Genomic DNA, 20,499 nt, shown 5'->3' with positions numbered 1-20,499 from the left:
CATGTGGCTGTAAAGAAACTCGGACATATTCAAAATATAAATCCGTGTTTTATTAACGCAGCTAATGTTTTTGAAATTTAATAGCCCACTCCTCCCTTGTCATCATGTCTGATATTTTTGCAGGTTAAAGGTGAGATAAGATTGTATTACTCTTTAGGTGGAGATTTCATAACAATATTGCGATCATTCTTTTTACTTCTTTTTCCATTGGTCCAGTTGCAATGTTTTCTGTGTCTATATATACAGTTATAACTTTGGTAATTATTCTGTCTTAAGTTCTGAAGCAATGTTGATGAAAAAAAAAAAAAAAATAGAAAAAAGAATATGAAGTTAATTACTTTTCTGCCATAGTTGGAAATTTAATATCGATTAAATCAAATTTAATATCAGAATCGATTTATTAAAAGTAAGAATTTTATGTACCTACGTATTCTTTTATTTTCAAAGTTTTTGCAATATTTCAAATATTGATGATATCTCCCCTTCACCTTTAAGTTAATTTCTTTAAAATGGAAGGAAACCTGAAAATATATGGATATTTTAGTTTTTATGAGTTTCACGTTATTGGAACAACTACATGAATTTCTTACGTTTTACATCTATTGATGAATCATAGAAATTTCACCATTGATTTCGTTTAGAAAATATGCCGGTAACTAAACAACAATTCTTGTTCGAAATGAAAGGGAATGTAAAAATCTATAGATATTTCTTTGGTATATACAAACACAACCTGGTGATTATTTTATCGGTGGGATATGTGGGACTCGTCTGAGGTGGTGCGTAGTATATCCATTAAAAGCGTCTCCTCATATCTATCATAAAGCAGAAAAATATAGCCATTTACCCGACATGACCGAACGTGCGAACGTGTCCAGCGAATTTTGATTTTTGTTCCGAATCCTCATTCAAATTCAGCACTGTGCAACGATTTGCAATACTTCAGGAGGAGGGATTCCGATTTGACACCGATTTCTTCCCAATATTTCTGAAATCTTTGTAACTGCGTAATTTTTGTCTTTTGAATCACTAATTAATCCTTTGCCGTACGATTTCATTTAAACTGCGTCATAATGAGGGACAAAGTCATTGTTTGGTATAAATAAACTTCAAGCTTTAAGCTCGATCTCCCTTCGTCGAGCGTGCAGATGTCAACGGTATTGAAATAACAACCTTTCATACATTAAATGTGATTTCTTTTTTATTAATATATTGTTTTAATATATGATTAACATAAATTTTTAATGTATTAAAACATATAGATATATCTTAATTCCTCTAGCGATCTGTAAGAATTGTTTTGTCTATTGTCAAAGGTAACACTATCGATAGTATCGATAGTTTCACTATTTGAGTACATATTATCTCTAGTATTACTATTTTTTATTTTAAACGTTATATAAAGGGTTTTCAAATAAATTTCACTCTATAACATAACTAAAAATAGGATGTAAGTAATCGTGAATTCTTCTTGATCGAACATTTTCAGTGTTCAGAAAGCATAAAAACGATAGACCGCATTTCGTTATCGGCGGGATTTTCAATTTATATCGCCATTTGAACGCATGAAACTACACCAATACTAATTATTTAAATACTAACTTTGGTACGATTGATGTCAATATATGAATGAAACTAGAAAACTTTTTATAAGCATATTCCATTGTTTTACGTAGTTTCTATACATAAACAGGTATTATTATTTAGACAACTATCATACATTCGTAATACTGAACCATAAGTCCGACTTGAATTTATGCTTTGAGTCGTAACGTAATCAGTACTATCGGAGTGATCTGAGCACGAATATGTGAATCATCTAAATTCTGCATCATGAGTTTCATTCGTCATTTTACAATAAGGAATTAACATGAGAGTAGACGTCATAAACACTTCCTTTGCATCAATTATATGTATAGCAAGAGAATAATTTTGTAAATAACTCTATAACAACTAATTAAAGAATTTCACAGTAATTCGATTTAAATTATTTTACATTAAGTTCCTCGTAGATGTCGTTGTTTGCGATATCTGAGTTTGAATTTCTGTATGCATATCTGTATACATGGCATAAACGCAATTTTCATTCGAAAAGGGCGGTAAATATCAATGCACGTGTATTTATTAAAAACATTGTAAAACGAGATATTTATTAAGTTTTATCAACTGTATTGTATCTATAATCATATCATTTAATTACCAGTAGAAGGGTCTAAGAACCGTTTTCAATGTAATAAAAGAAGACAGGTTATATAGAGGATTAGGTGACCTCTGAAGAAACCGATCATTATTTTAAAAATGAGTGCTGATAACTACTACCGATTTATATTGGAACGTATTAATACTTCGGACACAATTGTATTAGATCAACCAGGACATACAGTAAGTATAAAATGTTCTTCTCTTCTATTATGCAAGTAGCAAGCATGTACTATAAAGCAATTTTTGTCTTTCAATTTTATTGTTAAATTATGCGTAGACTGCAAATATTTATGCAGTTGTAAAGAATTGAAATACATAGAAATATTCAATGTATACATAATATGTAAAAATATATTAAATATTCAAAGTATTTAGTAATTTAAATAAATCTTCTATTTATGTTCTACTCTTTTATATGTGTTTATAAAAATTCAATATTTATGAATAAAGAAAGTATTCTAAGTATCAAAAACAAATAATAAGGATGTTTTACATATATAAAACATTGTCTCTTTTGTATGTTTTCAGTATACTTGTGGTAGAGGCAAGGAGAATGAAATAATATGCCTTGGTTTGACAGTATCTAGGCGCCATTGTATGTTTTTCCATAGCAAAAATGAATTATATGTTACAGATTTAAAGGTAAATATTATGTAATGAAATTAGTGCACTAGAATGTATTTTCTTAATATAATACTTTCATTTGATGATATTACATTATCTTTAGAGTGCAAATGGTATATTTATAAATGAAATAGCCCAAAAGCCCTTTCAGACAACTAAATTATACTCGAATGATGTTATTGGCATTGGATGTCCTACTGTTGCAGCTGCAATTGAAAACAATGATCTATATGTGTATAAATTACGTTCAATTGGAGTAAGATTTAATTAATTATATCATCAGATTAATTATCATCACATGATATCTTTCTTGAAATATTTATTGAGTAAGTTTCTTACACATATTATAATAATTTTAACAGCCACAACTTCTGGAAGATGGTCACGGTGTTAGTACACTTTCAGAAACTACTATAGTAAATAATGTAAATATAGTTAATGATAATTCAAAGACTAACAGAGTAGATAAACGTAAAAGAGAAGACACGAATTCCAGCTTGGAAGTGGCAAGTAAAATTCCCAAGTTGAAAGATGAAAATTATATCTTAGAAAAAAATTATCTGCAAGGTATTACTGCATTTTTATCCAGGTTATTTAGGTTACAAGACAAAGAAGAAATAGTAGAATTTTGCTTTTATTTCAGAAAAGGATAATGAGAAAAATGAAAATGATATTGAAATAGTTCATATTTCATTGAATAACAATTCATCAAATGGAAAAAATAAAAATTGTGATAAATTAAATGCAAAGAAACATATGGATGCCAACATGCCTACATCAAGTAATCGGACAAACAATACAAGAACAGAATCATCAATGGATGAATTAATAAATTATCAGGATCTGAGATCAAATATGATAATAGGCAACACAAAAAAAGATATTAAAAAAGGGGAAATTTCTCTCAATAAGACTACAGAGAAAGTAAATGCAAATATGTTACGAAAGATTGATACTTATACTGGAAATAATTTAATATATACTAAAGATGTACAGAATCTTGAATCTACAAATACAATCAAGGACAGTAGAATAAGAGTAAAATCTGATTTAGAAATCAGGAATTACAACTCAAAACGCAGTAGAAGAAATAATAGTGAAACAAATACTGTGAATGAGATAGAAAAACCAAATACAGTCGATAAAACCAATCAATTCAAAAACAATGAAGAAGGAAATTTACTCACAACACTTCCTTCAAATTTCATGTGTAACGAGGATGGTATCATAAAATTTGAAGATGTATTGCAATTGACTGATACTGATGAAAATGCTATTTTAAATTCCTCGAATTCAAGTTTCGTTCCAGTCGGATCTCCAATAAAACTAAAGAAAGTGGAACAACAACCAAAAACTAAATTTTCAGAGGATGATGTTATAAACTTAAGCGATAGTGAGGATGATATTTTTCCGTGCTCCCAATTGTTTGATATTGGCTATGGTATGAACACAACCATGAAAGATGAGGTAAAAGAGGAGCAACCTACAGAAGTAGAAAGTGAGAGATTTGGTATAGATGATGTGGATTTTGTTATTTCAATAACAGATAGTGAAGATGAAGAAGATAAGAATTGGTTTCACAGATTATCCCGAAGTCAAATATTCAGTGAAAACGATGAAATTGATCTGAAAAGTGAGAATGGTGTAAAAAAAGAAGATATAAATATAAATGTTAATACTAAGGAACCAATTGTAAGCGAGTTTGAATTAATCAGAACTAATGAAGAGCTACCAAATGAGTTAGTTCCTAGAGCAACCATAGGCGAAGAAAAAGAAGCAGGGAACTCGTCGTTGCAGGATATAGACAATTTAAATAAAGTATTTTCACCAGAAAATACTTTACTTAAACAATTCACGAGCGCTACTAGCGATACTAAAAAACATTCTAAGTCTCCGAAAAATCAAAGTTTGCTTCCAGTGCAAAAAGAGGCAGGAAATTATATTCATCCCTTGAGTAACAATAAAATAGAAACTATTACATCCACCAAGAGCAGAAGATCGATTGAGAAAAAGGTGCCTCAAATCGAACCTCCACACTTACCTACCTCCAGAAGACGAAAAAATGTTTCTAATAAAGATAAACAAAGCCCGGAAAAGTCTGATAAATCTGTAAGATCTGGAAAATCTGAAAATCCTTCAAAACCGCGATTAAGTGCTAAAGAAAAGAAAGAACAACAAGAAAAGTTGAAGTTAGAGCAATATATGTATGCAAAGGAGCAAAAGAATCGTAAAATACTTCATAAATGGGCCGTTTGTCTTCCCCCTAGTACAAAGAAATTAAATACTCTTTCTAAGGAAGAGAGGAAAGCATTGGCAGATAATAGAAGGATAAAATTGAAGAAAATTGCCGAAGAAAACCGAGTATCTTTAGAAGGTAATCAAGAAAAGAAACGTATTGTTTCTAAACCAAAAGCGAAAGTAACGACAAAGTCCCGAAATGATTTCCTTGTTGAGGAAACGATCGCTGCATCTAGAGAGGAAACTGCAACAGAGGAGTCTAAAGCTTCATCTAGTCGATCCACAACAGCAAATAGAACTTCTTCAAATGCAAAAACGATTGATTCAACAAAACGTAAAAATGTCTCTAAAGAAATAGCAATGGATATACAGTACAAATTAACTCTTAATGATATTTCGAATTTGGGAAAAATTCCTAAAAAATCTAATAGTACTAAAATAAAAATAAATACCGTAGAAGCAGAAACAGCATTAAAAAATCTTTCGTTGGAAGAAAGAACAGAGAAAACAAATAAATTAAAAGATACTGCAGTAAGTGGTAAACCAAGCTTAGAATCTTGTAAGACAGTAGAAAAGGGACCTTCTGTACCTCTTAAGTCAAATCTTAAATCACCAGTTGTAAAATCGAATTTAAAGAAACGAGTGTCTTTTTCTACAGAGATTCAAACTGTTCGTGAATATGAAATTGATGAATCGAATGTTTTAAAAAAACTGACAGGAAAAGATGCTCCTATACGTCGAGAAAAGATCAATACAATGAACCAATTCTTATGCCGCATCTTATGCTGGAAACCAGTATGGTTGGAAGAACAGCTATATTTGAATCAAGATCCACCTGTTATTCGGCCTGAAGAACTTAACCCTACCTTAACTCATTATAGATCGTACGATGAATATTATAATACTATAAGTTCGCTTTTGTTGCTGGAAATTTGGCATAATATCACAAACAAATTTCAGAGCATAGAGGATATACACAAACGGCCCACATTCATGTGCTCTATAGTTGAAAATTCTATTCAGACGAATGAAGAGCCAAATAATATACGTTTTACAACGTTGATGGTAGAAGTATTAGCCACAAAGGACGATATGCAAAGGCAAATTCATCCCAAGTATGGGGATCTTGTATTTTTTGAGTATGTTCAAAATCACGAAAACTCACAAAAATCAAAAGATTTTCGTAAAGTGTTCGCATATGTTACTAAGGTATACACAACAGTATTAACGCCTCTGACACATTTTAACAGAGATTTACAAAATTACGTAAAAAATGCTCATACATTGTTGACATATACTGTGATAACAAAATACCTCGATAAAAATATTCTAGTGAATCGAGTTCAACGATTAAGAGCTGCGTTTTATTTACGTCCTAATTTACGAATGGTAAAAGCATTACAATTTCTCCCTAAGTCACCGTTAGTAAACTTAATCTTATGTCCAAGAATCGATATGTATAAGTTGCCAACTGTTTCTGAATTAGAGACATTGATCACGGGAGATAAATTAAATGAGAAACAGATGGAAGCTGTAAGTAAAATAACCAAAGCAGTAATCCAAAAAGATACCAAATTGTGTTTTATTCAAGGACCACCTGGAACTGGAAAATCGAAAGTTATTGTAAATATAATTACTCAAATTTTGTATGGAAATAACAGATATACAAGCAATGGAAGTTCTTTTACAATGTTAGTTTGTGCTCCATCAAATGCAGCCATTGATGACATTGTCTTAAGATTATTACAAATTAGGACCATGATAAAAAAGCAGGCAAAGATAAAACCATTCAGGATGGTTCGTATTGGACAATTACAAATGATGCATTCAAAAGTGAAAGATATTTCTATTACTGAATTGGCGAAACGAGAAATTAAAAAAACATGCAAATCGAACACTGTTCCATCCGATAGTGTAGAAAGTGAAAAATCATTTTTACAATCTAGAATTAATGCCCTTCAATGTAAACTAAACTCAAATAATTTGGATAAAACTCATAAAGACCATGTTAGGATGAAACTGGCAGATATGTCTGCAAAATACGAGTTACTAAAGAATCATACGTCATCGAACGAAGTAAATGATAGAAGCAGAGAAAGCATTAGATTGCAGCGTACAGCAGAGCACAGAATTCTTGAATTTGCAGACATAATAACCTGCACCCTCTCATCCTGTTATACTAGTCAAATGGAATATATTTTTGGTGTTAATAAGAAAAAGATATCTGTGTGTATTGTGGATGAAGCTACTCAAAGTTGCGAGGCAGAAACCTTGATACCATTGATGTTAGGAATAGATACATTGGTTTTAGTTGGTGATCATAATCAATTACCAGCTACTGTTCTGAGTACACGGGCAAAGAAATATGGGTTGGATCAATCGATCTTTTCTCGAGTGCAAAACGCCTTTGATTTACAACCAAATAATCCCATAATTACGCTAGACACTCAATATCGAATGCAACCTGATATATCCTCTTGGCCAAATAAATTCTTCTATGGTTGTAAATTAAAAAATGCAGTAGAAAGTAATGATAAATTTCCATTCCATTCATATCGAATTTTAAATTTGATTACAAATCAGAATCATGATAACTCAAACAACGAAGAAGCAGATTTTGTAGCTAATATTATTTATTGTATGCTAAATTTTGCCAATTTGGATAATTGGCAATCATGCATTTCGTGTGGAATTCTTACACCATATAATAATCAAAGAACTATGATATTGACTAAAGTTAATGCAAAGTAAGTTGTAGCATTTAATGCGAGTGTATTCTAAATATTATCTGAATTAATCGTTGCATGTTAATCTTTTATTGTTTTAGAATATCTTCATTGCCAGAGAATGTTAAGAGAAAAATAAAATATATTGTGGACACTGTAGATCATTTTCAAGGTCAAGAATGTGATGTAATAATTTTTTCATGTGTACGGAGTGAGAAGATTGGCTTTCTATCAGATAGACAAAGACTTTGTGTTGCACTTACAAGAGCAAAACACAGCCTGATAATGTGTGGTAACTTCAACATTTTCATGGTAAGATTATATAATATTATCTGCATTTAAAAAATATTGATATATATTGCATACATATTTCAAAAGTGTTACAACAATTCAAAACAAACAGTCCTATGTTAAAAAGACATCAAAACCGTCAAAGAAGTATTTTAAAGGCTAGCAATGGAAAAGTAACATTTGGCTTAGAGTTTATTCTTTTTGCCCAATAGTTTCTTGCTGTTTTTGAAAAATTTGTTTATATAATATAATATGCATTTATAATACAAAAATAGTTAATATATTACATAATTAAATATACAATGATTTTTTTATTGATTACAGAGGTATCCAATGTGGAATTCGTTAATAGCAGACGCAAAAGCGCGTAAAGTATTTTTTAATGTTAAACCCAACGCAAATTCTCATGAAATCAAATCTTACGTAATTAAACGTGTGATGAAATAATCGTGCATGTTTCATTGGACGATTACATAAAATATTCTTGTATATTTGTATAAATCTTACTTCATTCTCTTCACCATAGATGTAAGAAGTATAAACCACAGTTATCAAATGAAGATGTCTTCGTTGAAAAAGTGATAGAGACATTTAACATAATTTCTCTCCCTTTTAATACATACTAGAATATTATTAATAGACATAGAAAAGAAGAGACCTCGTTATTTATTTGTATTCCTTTTTACGAGGTCCACTTGCTCAACACGGCGTCCATGGTCTATATTTCCTATACCTTCTTCACGTGACTTGAAATATTGTAAATTTGTTTCTCTATGATATTGTTTTTGTAAATAATAAATTTTTTAATTATGACGTCTTAAATAGAATAAAATAAACAAACATGCCCTTTATTAATGATCATAATTAATTTCTTTTTGGAATATTACGTTAATTGATATGATTACATTGATGTATCATAAGCTGAAAGAATAATCACATATGGTTTCATTACATAGAACTATTATTTTTAATATATTATTCTAAGTAATAATATTAAAAATAGAAAGCCAAACCAATTTTAATTATTTTAAATATATTATAACAGATATTTTATATCATTTTATTTATTTAATAATTATGTATTTTTAATAATCAGTTCAACAATTTTAATTTTATTCTATTTCCTCAATTAACCTTGTATAAACTTTGATTGTATATTGTACATATTAACCCATTCACTGCCAACTACGAGATATCTCGTATTTTGCGCTACAAGCTTAGATTGATTGCAGTTGGTCACGGAATAAGTTGTTAGGAATTATTAGAAAGGATGAACGAAAATTTTATATAATAATATTTATATAATAATATATAAATTTGTGAAATTCCATGTTTTCTTTAAAATAAAGTCTTAGCATCCAGGGAAAGATGCTCTAAATTTGTCTGGCAGTGAATGGCCTAATTCCACGAAATAATTCACATATTAACCACGTAGTAGCGTTTCGATAAATATTCATAAAATAATAGATTCAAATCATTCTTCCCTATGTATTTATCATATATATAATATTTCGAATTAATTTATAATTGATTACTATTAAATAATTAATTTAAAGAATTGTAGTATGAACAAAGTTTGAGTTTAAAATTTAGAACTTGTATTCCAAGTCTTCACTTGATGCCGAAAGCCTATATAAGAATTATATAGATTGCAGATCTTTATATAATTCTGTATTTTAATGAACAGAATTAATGAAATTTCTTTTATCTCTTAAATATTGAATATTTCGTATATTTTATCTTATATATAGTATACAATTTTACACTTTTACATTTTCCATAAACTTCCGCAGTTTTTCCAAGAGTAGTAAAAGCGGGTACTCACCCACTGGAACAGTTAACAAATTTTTTTTGTAACGGTTTTGTAACCGCTATTCGATCTTTTCATGAAATAATTACTTATAACAAATTGACAAACAGCCTACGAACAACATTTAAATACAGTGGTGTCATAGGAGATGTGGAGACATAGGTAGTTATATAAATTGCATAATTGTGAATCAAGGGTAGGAATGCAAATCAAGCAGTGCGAGAAAGATAGTACAATTAGTGTATACGACCATAGTGTATACAAACATAATGTATATAATTATGGTGAAAGATATATCTGTATATGTCAAATCATTGACATGATTGAAGATGCACCTTAAGAATGACAGCTAACATCTAGACATATTACCTTCTAGTAACTTTTATTTTTTCATTTTCCTAGTATCTACAGATTTGAATAATTTAAATAATCATAATGGTTCGGTTTGAAAGTATGACACCACAAGAGTATAAAGAAAAGCATGAAAATTTTAAGATAATCCATGGTTTTCATGCTACACCTTTTGGGGATTGCTTAATTGGCATTACTAACACTAATAAGGCAATTGTGCATTTGGCTTTTGTTGATAAAAATAATGAAGAAGCTTTAAATGAATTAAAGAACGATTGGCCTCTTTCAAAATTGGTCGAAGATACCTCAAACGAAACAAACAAAATTATAGAAAAAATCTTTTCCCGATGTGTAACTGTGGATGATTCTACTTCTGTTCTCATGAAGGGTACACAGTTCCAAATAAAAGTTTGGGAAGCCTTGATACTTATTCCGCATGGTACAACTGTTACTTACGAACAAGTTGCGTGTAATATAGATAAACCAAAAGCTGTACGAGCTGTTGGAAATGCGGTCATGAAAAATAATATTGGTTATTTGGTGCCATGCCATCGCGTAGTAGGTAAATCTGGTAGTAACAAATATAAATGGGGAACGAAGCGTAAAGAAAATATCCTCTTCTATGAGCGTGATCATATAGACACTTAAGTTTATTTTTTATATGTTTACATACTTCCATCATTTTTTTATTAATTTATAGTTTAATACAAAGAGATATAGTTTATGTAATATAGTACGATTTTATAAGTTCTGTTACTTACGAATTGTTTATTTCGTAATATATATAAATATAAAAATTTAAGCATTAAAAATTCCCTGATATTTGCATAGATTATGTAAAATAGACACTGGATAATATAAAAAGAAAAATTGTTTATTTTTATACATTAAAAATTATTTTTATTATCCTTAAATACAAGTATGCAGTATAATTTATGTACACTTAAAGTAATTAATAATTTAAGCTGTAATGATAAATCCATTGCACTCTTGCATACAGTAACAGGAACACTATGATATTAGGATGGTCTTCGGCATTCACAATAATTCTAAGATGGTAATATAAATTAAACATAAATAAAATTGTGTAATTTTATATTTGAATTTAGATAGTTATCGATATATGTAACTGTTTTGTATAAAAAAATGTAGCATTTTGTAAATATCTTGTGTTAATTTACAAAATACTAAACTGTTTAATTAGCAATATATAAAATAAATGTCAAAAAAAGTGCGAAAGTAAATTTATGTATGTATTTTTGTGAAATTTTGTGATATAATTAATTTTATTTATAGTATACAAGCCTTTCAGATGTCAAAATAATAAGCGTTACAAATGCTGAAGTTAAAAAGTAATTGTTAATGTTAGAGAACTTGCAATGAATGAAGTTAATAATTTGGCATCTGATGGACTTATTGTTTAAGTTTATACACAGCATGACTGGAGAAGTACTATCTACATTGTAAATATTACTGTACTATTAATTCTATACATTAAGGTATAAATTTATAAATACATATTTATATACATTTACAATATAAATATAAAAATGAGTTGCATATATATAAAAGCATTCTATAAATGTGTAAACCATTTCACACAATACTTATTTGTAAAAATTCTACTTTAGGTACAAGTATGACACTTGCTTGTGTTAATTGCAAAAATCGATGTTAAATTTAATTCAACAATTATATAAAAAGTGTAAAATTTATCGCGACTTATTTAAAAATTATTTTTTTTTGCAAATAATCACAGGGAATAAATTGTATTGCCCTAAGAATGATTACATATTTCTTATTTTGTATATTGCTTTAAGTTTGTAATTTTCATTCATTTCATTCGATGTAGATTATAATATATTTATTTCAACGAGAAAAAATAGTGCTAGTTTCTTATTTTAAGTACAAATTTGAAAAAAATATATATTTTCCTATTGGTGAATCTTTCTGTACAGTGTTATTAATTCAGTCAGTCTCATTAGTAACTTCATCTACGTGATTGATTTAGTAAAAAAACCATTACGAAAAGTGTTATAATCAGAAAATATATAAACTTCTTTGGATTCTCCTAGCAACATACAGTTTACTATTACTTGTATCTTACAAGGCAGTGTTTGGTGGAGATTTGAAATATAACAAAGTTCTATGTATCTACAAAAATTTTTGTTAAAAGCATCTCTCAAATGCAAAGTAGATTAGAATGGTGTTTGCTAAAGGAACACATTAATGTCAACAATACAATATTAATATAATTAGTCATTATATCAGATTAAAAGTATTCAAATACTTATTTTTTCCTGATGAAATCATTCAACAGGATAGGCATTTTCTGAATATACTTCATGTATAATATTTTCTTTCTTGATCATTTAGCTTTATCTCAATAAAATTAAGAAAAGTTTTATGATTTTGCTTTAAGACAATAAGATTTTCTTGTTTTATATCCCATAGCGGCATTCATTCACTAGTTCACTGTTCGTTATTAATGACTTGGTACTCAAACGTACATATAAATGTTTCTAAAAAACGCGATTACCATTATGAACATTATAAAACCATTGGATGCAGTGGTTTTATGTGAGGCAAATGATGGGATATTGTTTCCTGATATACTGGTGGTACCTGGTATCATGATAAAATAATCAATTGTATTATAAACACTATAACATACAATATTGTTAATCAATGAATGTAAGTAATATTATTTCTACCTGATACTCTCGACCGCGGAGTTGTAGCAGTTCTCATTATTGGATTGTGAGGAATTGGTTTCATTGGCGTTGGTGCAGGACTTGGAGAATTTCCATAACACTGACCTAATTACATGAAATCACTATGCATGTAACTTTGAGATTAAATATTAATTTAATGTAGAATCAACCTTACGAACCTACCCTTCTTATACAGACGCATTCCTTCTTTCTTAGGATCAATATTTCTCATGCAATGATCCCCCGCTTCCTTGATATAGATTTCTTCATCATTCACGATTAAACCAACAAAACATTCATTGGTACTAGTATCGTTTCTCATAGTATATGCATACATAACACCTTTTTCTTCCCATTGACCTAGACACAAGTATGCTCGTTCTGAAATATAAATTCTTTTAGTGAGTTTTGGTTTCAATGAATTTAGATGAATTAAACTATTTAAGTAAGTACCTTCATAGAGTTCTCCAGATTCACAGTCAGTAACTTTAAAGTACATTATTTCACGAGTGTTGCAGTTGCTGCTTAGTTCAGCACACATGCCTGATAGGTCAGTTATCATACCCATATATTGTCCAGTAATTGGACAAGGCGATTCTACTGCACGTTCAATTCCTAATTTTAATAGCATTTGATCTAATATCATGATCTTTTCTTGAAATATATAATTTACATCTTCTTTCTTTGAAATTAACTTACGTGCTTGTGTCATCCAAACAGGTTTATCCAAATTAGTATCGTCACACAAATAAGATTGATAAACTGGACTTAACACCATTCCTGTATGAAAAATTGATTATACTTAGCGGATTAAATAATTTCATTAATATCTGTGGACGTTTAAGATAATTATCTAAAAGGTAAATACCTATTGCAAATTCTAGTACATTTTCACTTCGTTGCCTCATCATTAAACACACATATGCCACTTGTTCACTGAAAATATTTTTATTATTTTAGAGTAAAAAAATATTTTGATATTATTCGATTAATGTCCTATCCTACCATTGATTTTTGGAATAAACGATGTAGCGGCCAGTTTCTTCATTCGAATCAACGGTAATGAACGTGTAACTATTATAGCCATTAAGATCAGTAAAAGTCATGGTGCCATTGACAATCAGAGATTCTTCCCACACACCCTGTGCCCATTTTGGAAATCTAAATCAACAATAGCTTTTAATTAATTAATTAAGTCTAATAGAAAATTATTAAAAGACTACGAGACCATCGGAAACATTTAATCAGTGATCTAAATGATCTAAATGTCGATGCGATACTAAATCTTAAATAAAAAAAGAAAATAAAGAAAATATACTAACGTTGCTACGTGAGTCTTCACATAATTTGGCATCTTTTTTTGGTTTGGAATTTTACTAAGGACTAGTGTCTCATATCCACTAGTGGAATTATCTAAATTCTGTGTACAGCTGGAATCGCTGCTGAGAGCCATGTATGTTTTTCCTTTTTTATTGTCAACATGAAATAACTAAAGAATTTAATTAAAGAAACATATTATATACCTTAATTGAAAAGAGAAAATAAATTTTCAACTTACTCCACATCTATACTGTGGTCTGCCTTCATAGTTGTCACTGATGTCCATCAGGGCAAAATAAGTAGAACCGTTTGGACCAGGCCAATTGCCCAAGCAATTAAACGTAATATTCACTGAAAAATAAATAACAATAGATAAGTTCTTCTTTGAATATATTTAAAATCCTAAGAAAGGAAACAACAAGAATATTAGGAAGAAAATTACTGTGAGGTTCGAAGCTACAACGATTGAAGTGTAATCTTAAAACAGAGCCATCAGGACAATTGTTGAAGGAAGATGAGAAGCTATTACACTCGATAACTTTATCAGATCCATTATTGAGATTATACGTGAAGTGATACTGGCCAGTTATTGGACAATACTCGTTTCTTATGGGAATATTTCCAATCTCCTTGGTACCTACCCAAAACAATCAAACAATTAAATAATAAATATTTTCGAAATGTTCTTATACGTAAATGTTTATAATTATTATACTTACGATATAAAACGGACGTGGAATTTAATTTTTCACAGGAGGTCAAAGCAGTAGTTTCTGAAGTATAACACCTGTTCAGATCTTCAGAGAAGACTTCAATAATGTTGCGTGATCTCCTTAACAACCGGAAGCATCGGATGCAGTCGCCATCACCGTATCTGAAATAAACGTAATTGACTTTATTTGGTTTTAATTTCCCGATGAAATGTTCAGAGAAGAACAACGATGGATAAAAATACCCTGGATTATCAATCTCCTAATCTATTTCTTACATTAATCAAAAAGTACTTGCAGCGTGAAAATAAAATTTGATAAACGCAAATTAATTACGATTGGATAGATTTTAACCCTTGTAAATCTAATAAAATGTGTTTGTATAATTCTAACTACATCTCAGGTACAATTATAGCTGGGAAAGAAGAAAGTGCAGACCGACACTGTCTGAGATCTGGTCTATTTCCATCCCAGACACGCTGCAGACACGTCGGGGCATCCCTGTCCCTAAGGATGCATTAAGTAAGCGTGCAATCCGTAACTCATAATCAGTCACGGATTTAGTTACAGCCTGACTTTCATAGAACCACGCCTACTTGCAGACTAAACATAAATTCTTCGCTATTTATGCAACTGTCTATGGCTGTTAAGTCTAGAACCAAGATCTCCTCTTAGAATAATTTATCCTCACATTTACAGATATTAATTAACTCGCCGTTACCAATCGGATTCAGTCAACTGGCAATTATCATTACCGCGTTAGGGTCAAGCGGTTACCGGAAACGGACAAACTGTTATCGCTGAACAGGGGCAAATCGTAACGACTAGCGGTCGTCGGAATAAATTACTCGGTGATTTCTAGGTAGACCCACCTGTCCATTAGCAACACGTTATCGCCGATCCTCCTGTGGCAGTAACCCCATACGGGGATCGCGTTGAACGTGATGTTGATGGTGGAATATTGAATGGGCTCGTTGCTCGTGTCGCTGGCTTCCTTTCCGCTCACCTGCGTCACGAACTCACCCTGAAATTCCGCGGGGAAATAACAGCCAACCATGAACTGGGGGTCGTACCCTTGGAGGGCGTCGTCACTCGTGATTACAGTCGCATCTGTAAATTAAATAACAGGCTCTTTTATACGGTTTCCCCAGGCTAACTTTATTTCAATGAAAGAGTAGTTTAGTATAATTATCGAAGTATTTCTCGTTCGTAGAAAAATTAAAACTTGCGATGTTTTATTATTTAATTGATTTAATATGTTTGTAAGAAAATGATGTTGGGAAATATGGTGTCCTATCGATTTGTGGCCAAATGATATTTTGATACCTAGTTGATTAATTAGTCTACTTAATGTAACGCATATATACGTAGTTGTAGAATAAGATAAAAAATTGTGATGCTTTAATTTCGATACGAAATTATTCTACCTTGGCATCTAATTGACTCGTCTTCCCTGATTCATAGATCGATCGCAGATTGTAGGCGATTTAATTGAAGCGTGAATTAAAAAGAAGAAAGATTTATATAACGAGTAGAGAAATATATTCATAGGAAATATTGAAAATTCCGGTATTTTAGTGTGAAACATTTCCTTAATGCTAAATGATTTAATTAGACGATGAAGTATTTAATTGAGACTAGTTGAAAAGAGATAATATAGCGAACAAAGTATTTATATTAGTCAAAAAAAAAAAAAAAAAAAAAAAAAAATTGGAAAACAGTATTTTAGTATGAAATGCTCCTTTTATATCAAGTGGTTTAATTGGTTTACTTAATTACTTATAGAGTATTTAATTGAGGCTCTAATTAAAAGGGGATTTAATGTAATGAGTCTATGCATTCATAGAAGATTTGAAGATGCAAAAATGCAGAATGCACGTATGTAAAAATATATAAAATATCCAAAGTGTAGTACTCGTTATAATGTTAAATGAGTTAAAGAAATCTTCGTTCAAATTTCATTTCTATAATTGTGTTCATAAAGATATGAATTTGTATAAACATTTGCGCTCTAATAACGAATGCAACAAACATTTATATTCGTCAGCAATATTGATAGTTCTAGTGCTTCCCTCTTTGTTTTAGTTTGTCTAAAGTATTTCTTTGATACCTGGTGGATTAATTAATTCTTGAGATTGCAGAGTATTAAAAAACACGCGATGAAGATAAGATTGTAGAACAATTACATCTAAGTTGATTTAATTATTTATAAATTCGCAGAACACTTGGCACTTGCGAAGATAATTCATTTTTAGAAGGCAAATTTAATTTAGCTTCACGGTGTTCATTGTTTTCACGGAACAAATCAATAGACTCGAGTAAAACTAAAAGAATTGCGAAATGAATTCCCATGAACGAGTCGAGGGTCATGTGAACGACCTTAAAAACGAGATGCCTCGATATTAATTTGTACAATGTCAACGGCCTTCGAGGTGAAAGAACAAGATTAAAATTAATTTCCAACTAATATCTTCTAATTACGTGGGTTAATTAATTTACACGGCGAAGCTATTTGAACCCGTATTCTTAGTTGATATCATTTTATTATAATTTAAACAATTCTAAGATTTTCATGAAACATGAAACATGCTATGAAAATTAACAGAAATACATTGATTGCTCTAAAAAATATAAATATTAATAACTAATACAAGCGTACGTTTTGAAGGAAACGTCGTTTCCACTTTATTTCCCACCTCATAAGCTAGGCAAATCATTTTATTAAAATTCTATTAAAATGTTAGTGTAACGTTAAATAATATCAGTCATGGATTAAAAGGTAATTCCAACAAAACGCGAAACGTTATTCGATACGAGAACGCAACAAGTTCCCCGCTAATTGCTCAATTCAACGCCAACTGATCGATCGACTCCCCTCGGTTAATTATCTTCTAAAAAATGAAAAGAGAAAAAGTGGGCATAAGGAAATGTAGAGGAGACTACCAACCAGTTGTTTAATATTGTCCATATTAACACGGTGAATAAATCGCATTCCACCTTATTGCCCACATGTCGTGCAGCCAACGATCCATGAATAGTCATTAGCGTTGGCATTAAGTGGTTACGAAGGCAGGTGCTACGCTGACAGGTGGACCACCGGGCAAACTTTGCAAGGAAACATAATACATACTATGTATCGCTTCTTTCATTCCATTTCGCCTGCTGTTCGTGCACGTGGCGCACCACTCTCCTTCCCCAACTTTGTTCTCTTTTAGTTTCGTCATCGACAATGGTTATCGGTAATTAAAAGAGAACATTCCGTCGTCGATGATGGTTATCGGTAGTCAGAAAATATTCCTTCATTAATAGTGTGATATTATTACGTTAATAATGTTATTACATTAATACTAGTAATAACGAAAAAATTCTGTCATCGATAATGGTTACTCTTAACCAAAAACAATTCCATCATCGATGATGATTACCGTTAACGAAAAAATATTCCATCATTAATAATGGCCACTGATAATAAAAATGAATTCCGATATCGTTAATGATTAATGCTAACCAAAAATAATTCCATCATCCAATAATACCATATAATCATCAATAATTCCATAATGGTTACCGATAACTAAAAAATAATCCGCTATTAATAATGATTACCGATGACAAAAGAAATTTCTATTATCGATAATGTTTTGTTAGTAACCAAAGAAATATCCCATCAACGATAGTAGTTTACTGGCGATAAAGAAGATTCCGTCATCGATAATGGCCGTCGGAAACCAAAGAAAAATTTTGTCATTTGTAAGGATTATTGAGAAGCAAAAGTAATTCCATCATCGATAATGATTATTGCTAATCAAAAAATATTCCGTCATTGATAATGGTTACTGGTAATGAAAAAAATTTTCGTCATTGATAACGGTTATCGTTGAATAAAAACAATTCCATCGATATCGATAATGGTTATCGGTAACCAGAAAATATTCTCGTCATCGATAACGGTTATTGGTAATCAAAAGCAATTCCGTTGTCGATGATGGTTATCGGTAAGCAAAAAATATTCCGTCATGTTCTGTTCGTTGAATTTTTTGAAAAATTTCTATTTTAAATTTACCGATCACTATCCTCCATTTAAGTAGAAATTACCATTTTGGCACTGACTTTTTCTATAGAAATTTTCGGGACAATTATTATCTTTTGTTACCGATAATAAGGAATATCGAATATCAGATATTAAACATCGAATAACAATAAAATTTCAATGAACTCTCGAGTAGATATCTTATTGAAATGTGCAATAGGAAAGTATGGAATGTGGGCGGGTTAACACATGTAGCTTTAATATTCAGTGGGCGTGTGCAAATTATCAAGAGTGGAATATGTACGTGAGTCTAAATCTGAACGACAGTGTTTTACGGCCGTCTGGGAGTCGTGTTCACAAGCACGGACAAGTAGATGACTCATCTGAACGTGTCTCTTCCGTTGCACCTGATTAAAACGGGATTTACATAACATACATATAATGAACGGTGTTAATTGATATCGTTGGCCTAATTACTACAATTACTTATCCGCTCACAAACATTGAAACATCGATCTTTACACAGTCGACCATCCTATAGAAAATACGACAAATAATAAAAGAAAAATAAAAAGGGGATCGACCGACATCCGGAAGCGTAGGACAGTTCTAATTACAAGAATTCTAGCGAAGAAAATCAGATAAAATACAGTCGTCACCTAGACCAGAGATGATTCTAGGATAAGCAACAATATGATTACTGTCATTACGTCAGTGTTCCTTAATGACCGAGTGAGACCAAACTTCCTCGTAAGGGGGAAAATTTATTCTTGAAGCAATTTAGGACAAATTTCTCGAGGAAGTGTGTACTTAAATCAATTTCTTGACGACTGAATATGAAATATAGAGTGTCGAATACAGGGTATAATTTTCTTTTTTCTTGAACGTGAGATACTAAATATTTGGAATCAACGGTAACATTTTTCCTTAAAAAAAAAAAAAAAGACTTTCTGAATGAAATTATCGATAAAAATCTGTGAGACGCATTTTTTCTTTAAATAATCGTTGCTTTTTATCTCTGATTATTTTTAGGTATCTTGGGTGATGTACCCTCTTCAAAATCCTCGAGACACGAGTCGTGTACCATTAGCCAAATAGGAATGCGCGTTTACCACTTAACAGGAAAAATAGTCCCTTTGGAAAGGCAAACGAGGAACCCATTGGCCCCTTCGACAAGGTATATACAGCTGATCAGTGGGAAGAGGTTTCGAGTTAAGGGGCAAATAGAAAGAAAGCTGGACACAGGAAAGAGACGACTTCTTGGGTAGAGAAGAAAAAGAGACAATGTGTACAAACGGGCTGTGGCCGTACGTGTGTGCCCCGGAACGAAGGAGGGGCGTAATGCCTTTAGCAAAGCAGCTTGTTCCTCGCATTCCTTCTCGCGGTGCTTGTCGCGTTCTCCTCTGTGCATTATATACGACTAAACTCAGTGGTCTCAGGTTCCTGAGAACCAAACCCCAACGAGGACTCATAACGCCGCGTT

At 31.0% G+C, this 20,499-nt stretch overlaps 3 protein-coding genes and 1 long non-coding RNA gene across 6 annotated transcripts in view; 2 read left to right on the top strand and 2 right to left on the bottom strand.

The window, feature by feature from the left end:
• Nucleotides 1-131: 131 nt before the first annotated feature.
• Nucleotides 132-1,896, bottom strand: LOC132914087 (uncharacterized). Of its 2 annotated transcripts, XR_009659510.1 has the most exons (3): nt 591-1,413; nt 428-521; nt 132-278 (listed from the first exon to the last, which is right to left on the bottom strand). It is a non-coding gene; the product is annotated as an uncharacterized LOC132914087 (long non-coding RNA). The 2 variants fall into 2 exon arrangements; XR_009659509.1 differs by having other exon boundaries at nt 428-1,896.
• Nucleotides 1,897-2,060: 164 nt separating this feature from the next.
• Nucleotides 2,061-8,945, top strand: LOC132914081 (uncharacterized). The gene is made up of 7 exons (XM_060972896.1): nt 2,061-2,382; nt 2,731-2,844; nt 2,930-3,082; nt 3,189-3,393; nt 3,470-7,811; nt 7,892-8,102; nt 8,406-8,945. The coding sequence occupies exons 1-7, from the start codon at nt 2,299-2,301 to the stop codon at nt 8,526-8,528; spliced, it is 5,232 nt and encodes a 1,743-aa protein (XP_060828879.1). The 5' UTR covers nt 2,061-2,298; the 3' UTR covers nt 8,529-8,945.
• Nucleotides 8,946-9,797: 852 nt separating this feature from the next.
• On the top strand, nt 9,798-11,486 carry LOC132914085 (methylated-DNA--protein-cysteine methyltransferase, inducible). The gene has a single exon (XM_060972905.1). The coding sequence runs from the start codon at nt 10,327-10,329 to the stop codon at nt 10,888-10,890; it is 564 nt and encodes a 187-aa protein (XP_060828888.1). The 5' UTR covers nt 9,798-10,326; the 3' UTR covers nt 10,891-11,486.
• The window catches only part of LOC132914083 (uncharacterized), a 36,895-nt gene continuing 27,496 nt past the window's right edge, over nt 11,101-20,499 (bottom strand). For both annotated transcript variants that reach the window (XM_060972902.1, XM_060972903.1), the window contains exons 2-13: nt 15,859-16,096; nt 14,996-15,150; nt 14,719-14,913; nt 14,515-14,627; nt 14,279-14,445; nt 13,962-14,117; nt 13,825-13,892; nt 13,656-13,736; nt 13,410-13,571; nt 13,140-13,337; nt 12,957-13,061; nt 11,101-12,867 (exon numbers count right to left, since the gene is read on the bottom strand). In XM_060972902.1, the coding sequence (XP_060828885.1) occupies nt 12,743-12,867; nt 12,957-13,061; nt 13,140-13,337; nt 13,410-13,571; nt 13,656-13,736; nt 13,825-13,892; nt 13,962-14,117; nt 14,279-14,445; nt 14,515-14,627; nt 14,719-14,913; nt 14,996-15,150; nt 15,859-16,096 (1,763 nt within the window). In that variant the 3' untranslated portion in view covers nt 11,101-12,742. The remainder of the gene's footprint in view (nt 12,868-12,956; nt 13,062-13,139; nt 13,338-13,409; nt 13,572-13,655; nt 13,737-13,824; nt 13,893-13,961; nt 14,118-14,278; nt 14,446-14,514; nt 14,628-14,718; nt 14,914-14,995; nt 15,151-15,858; nt 16,097-20,499) is intronic.

The sequence above is a fragment of the Bombus pascuorum genome, chromosome 14 (genome assembly GCF_905332965.1).
Source record: "Bombus pascuorum chromosome 14, iyBomPasc1.1, whole genome shotgun sequence".
In the NCBI taxonomy this organism is placed as follows: domain Eukaryota; kingdom Metazoa; phylum Arthropoda; class Insecta; order Hymenoptera; family Apidae; genus Bombus; species Bombus pascuorum.
The sequence above is the reverse complement of the archived record's forward strand: the minus strand, read 5'-3'. Positions and strand labels throughout refer to the sequence as shown.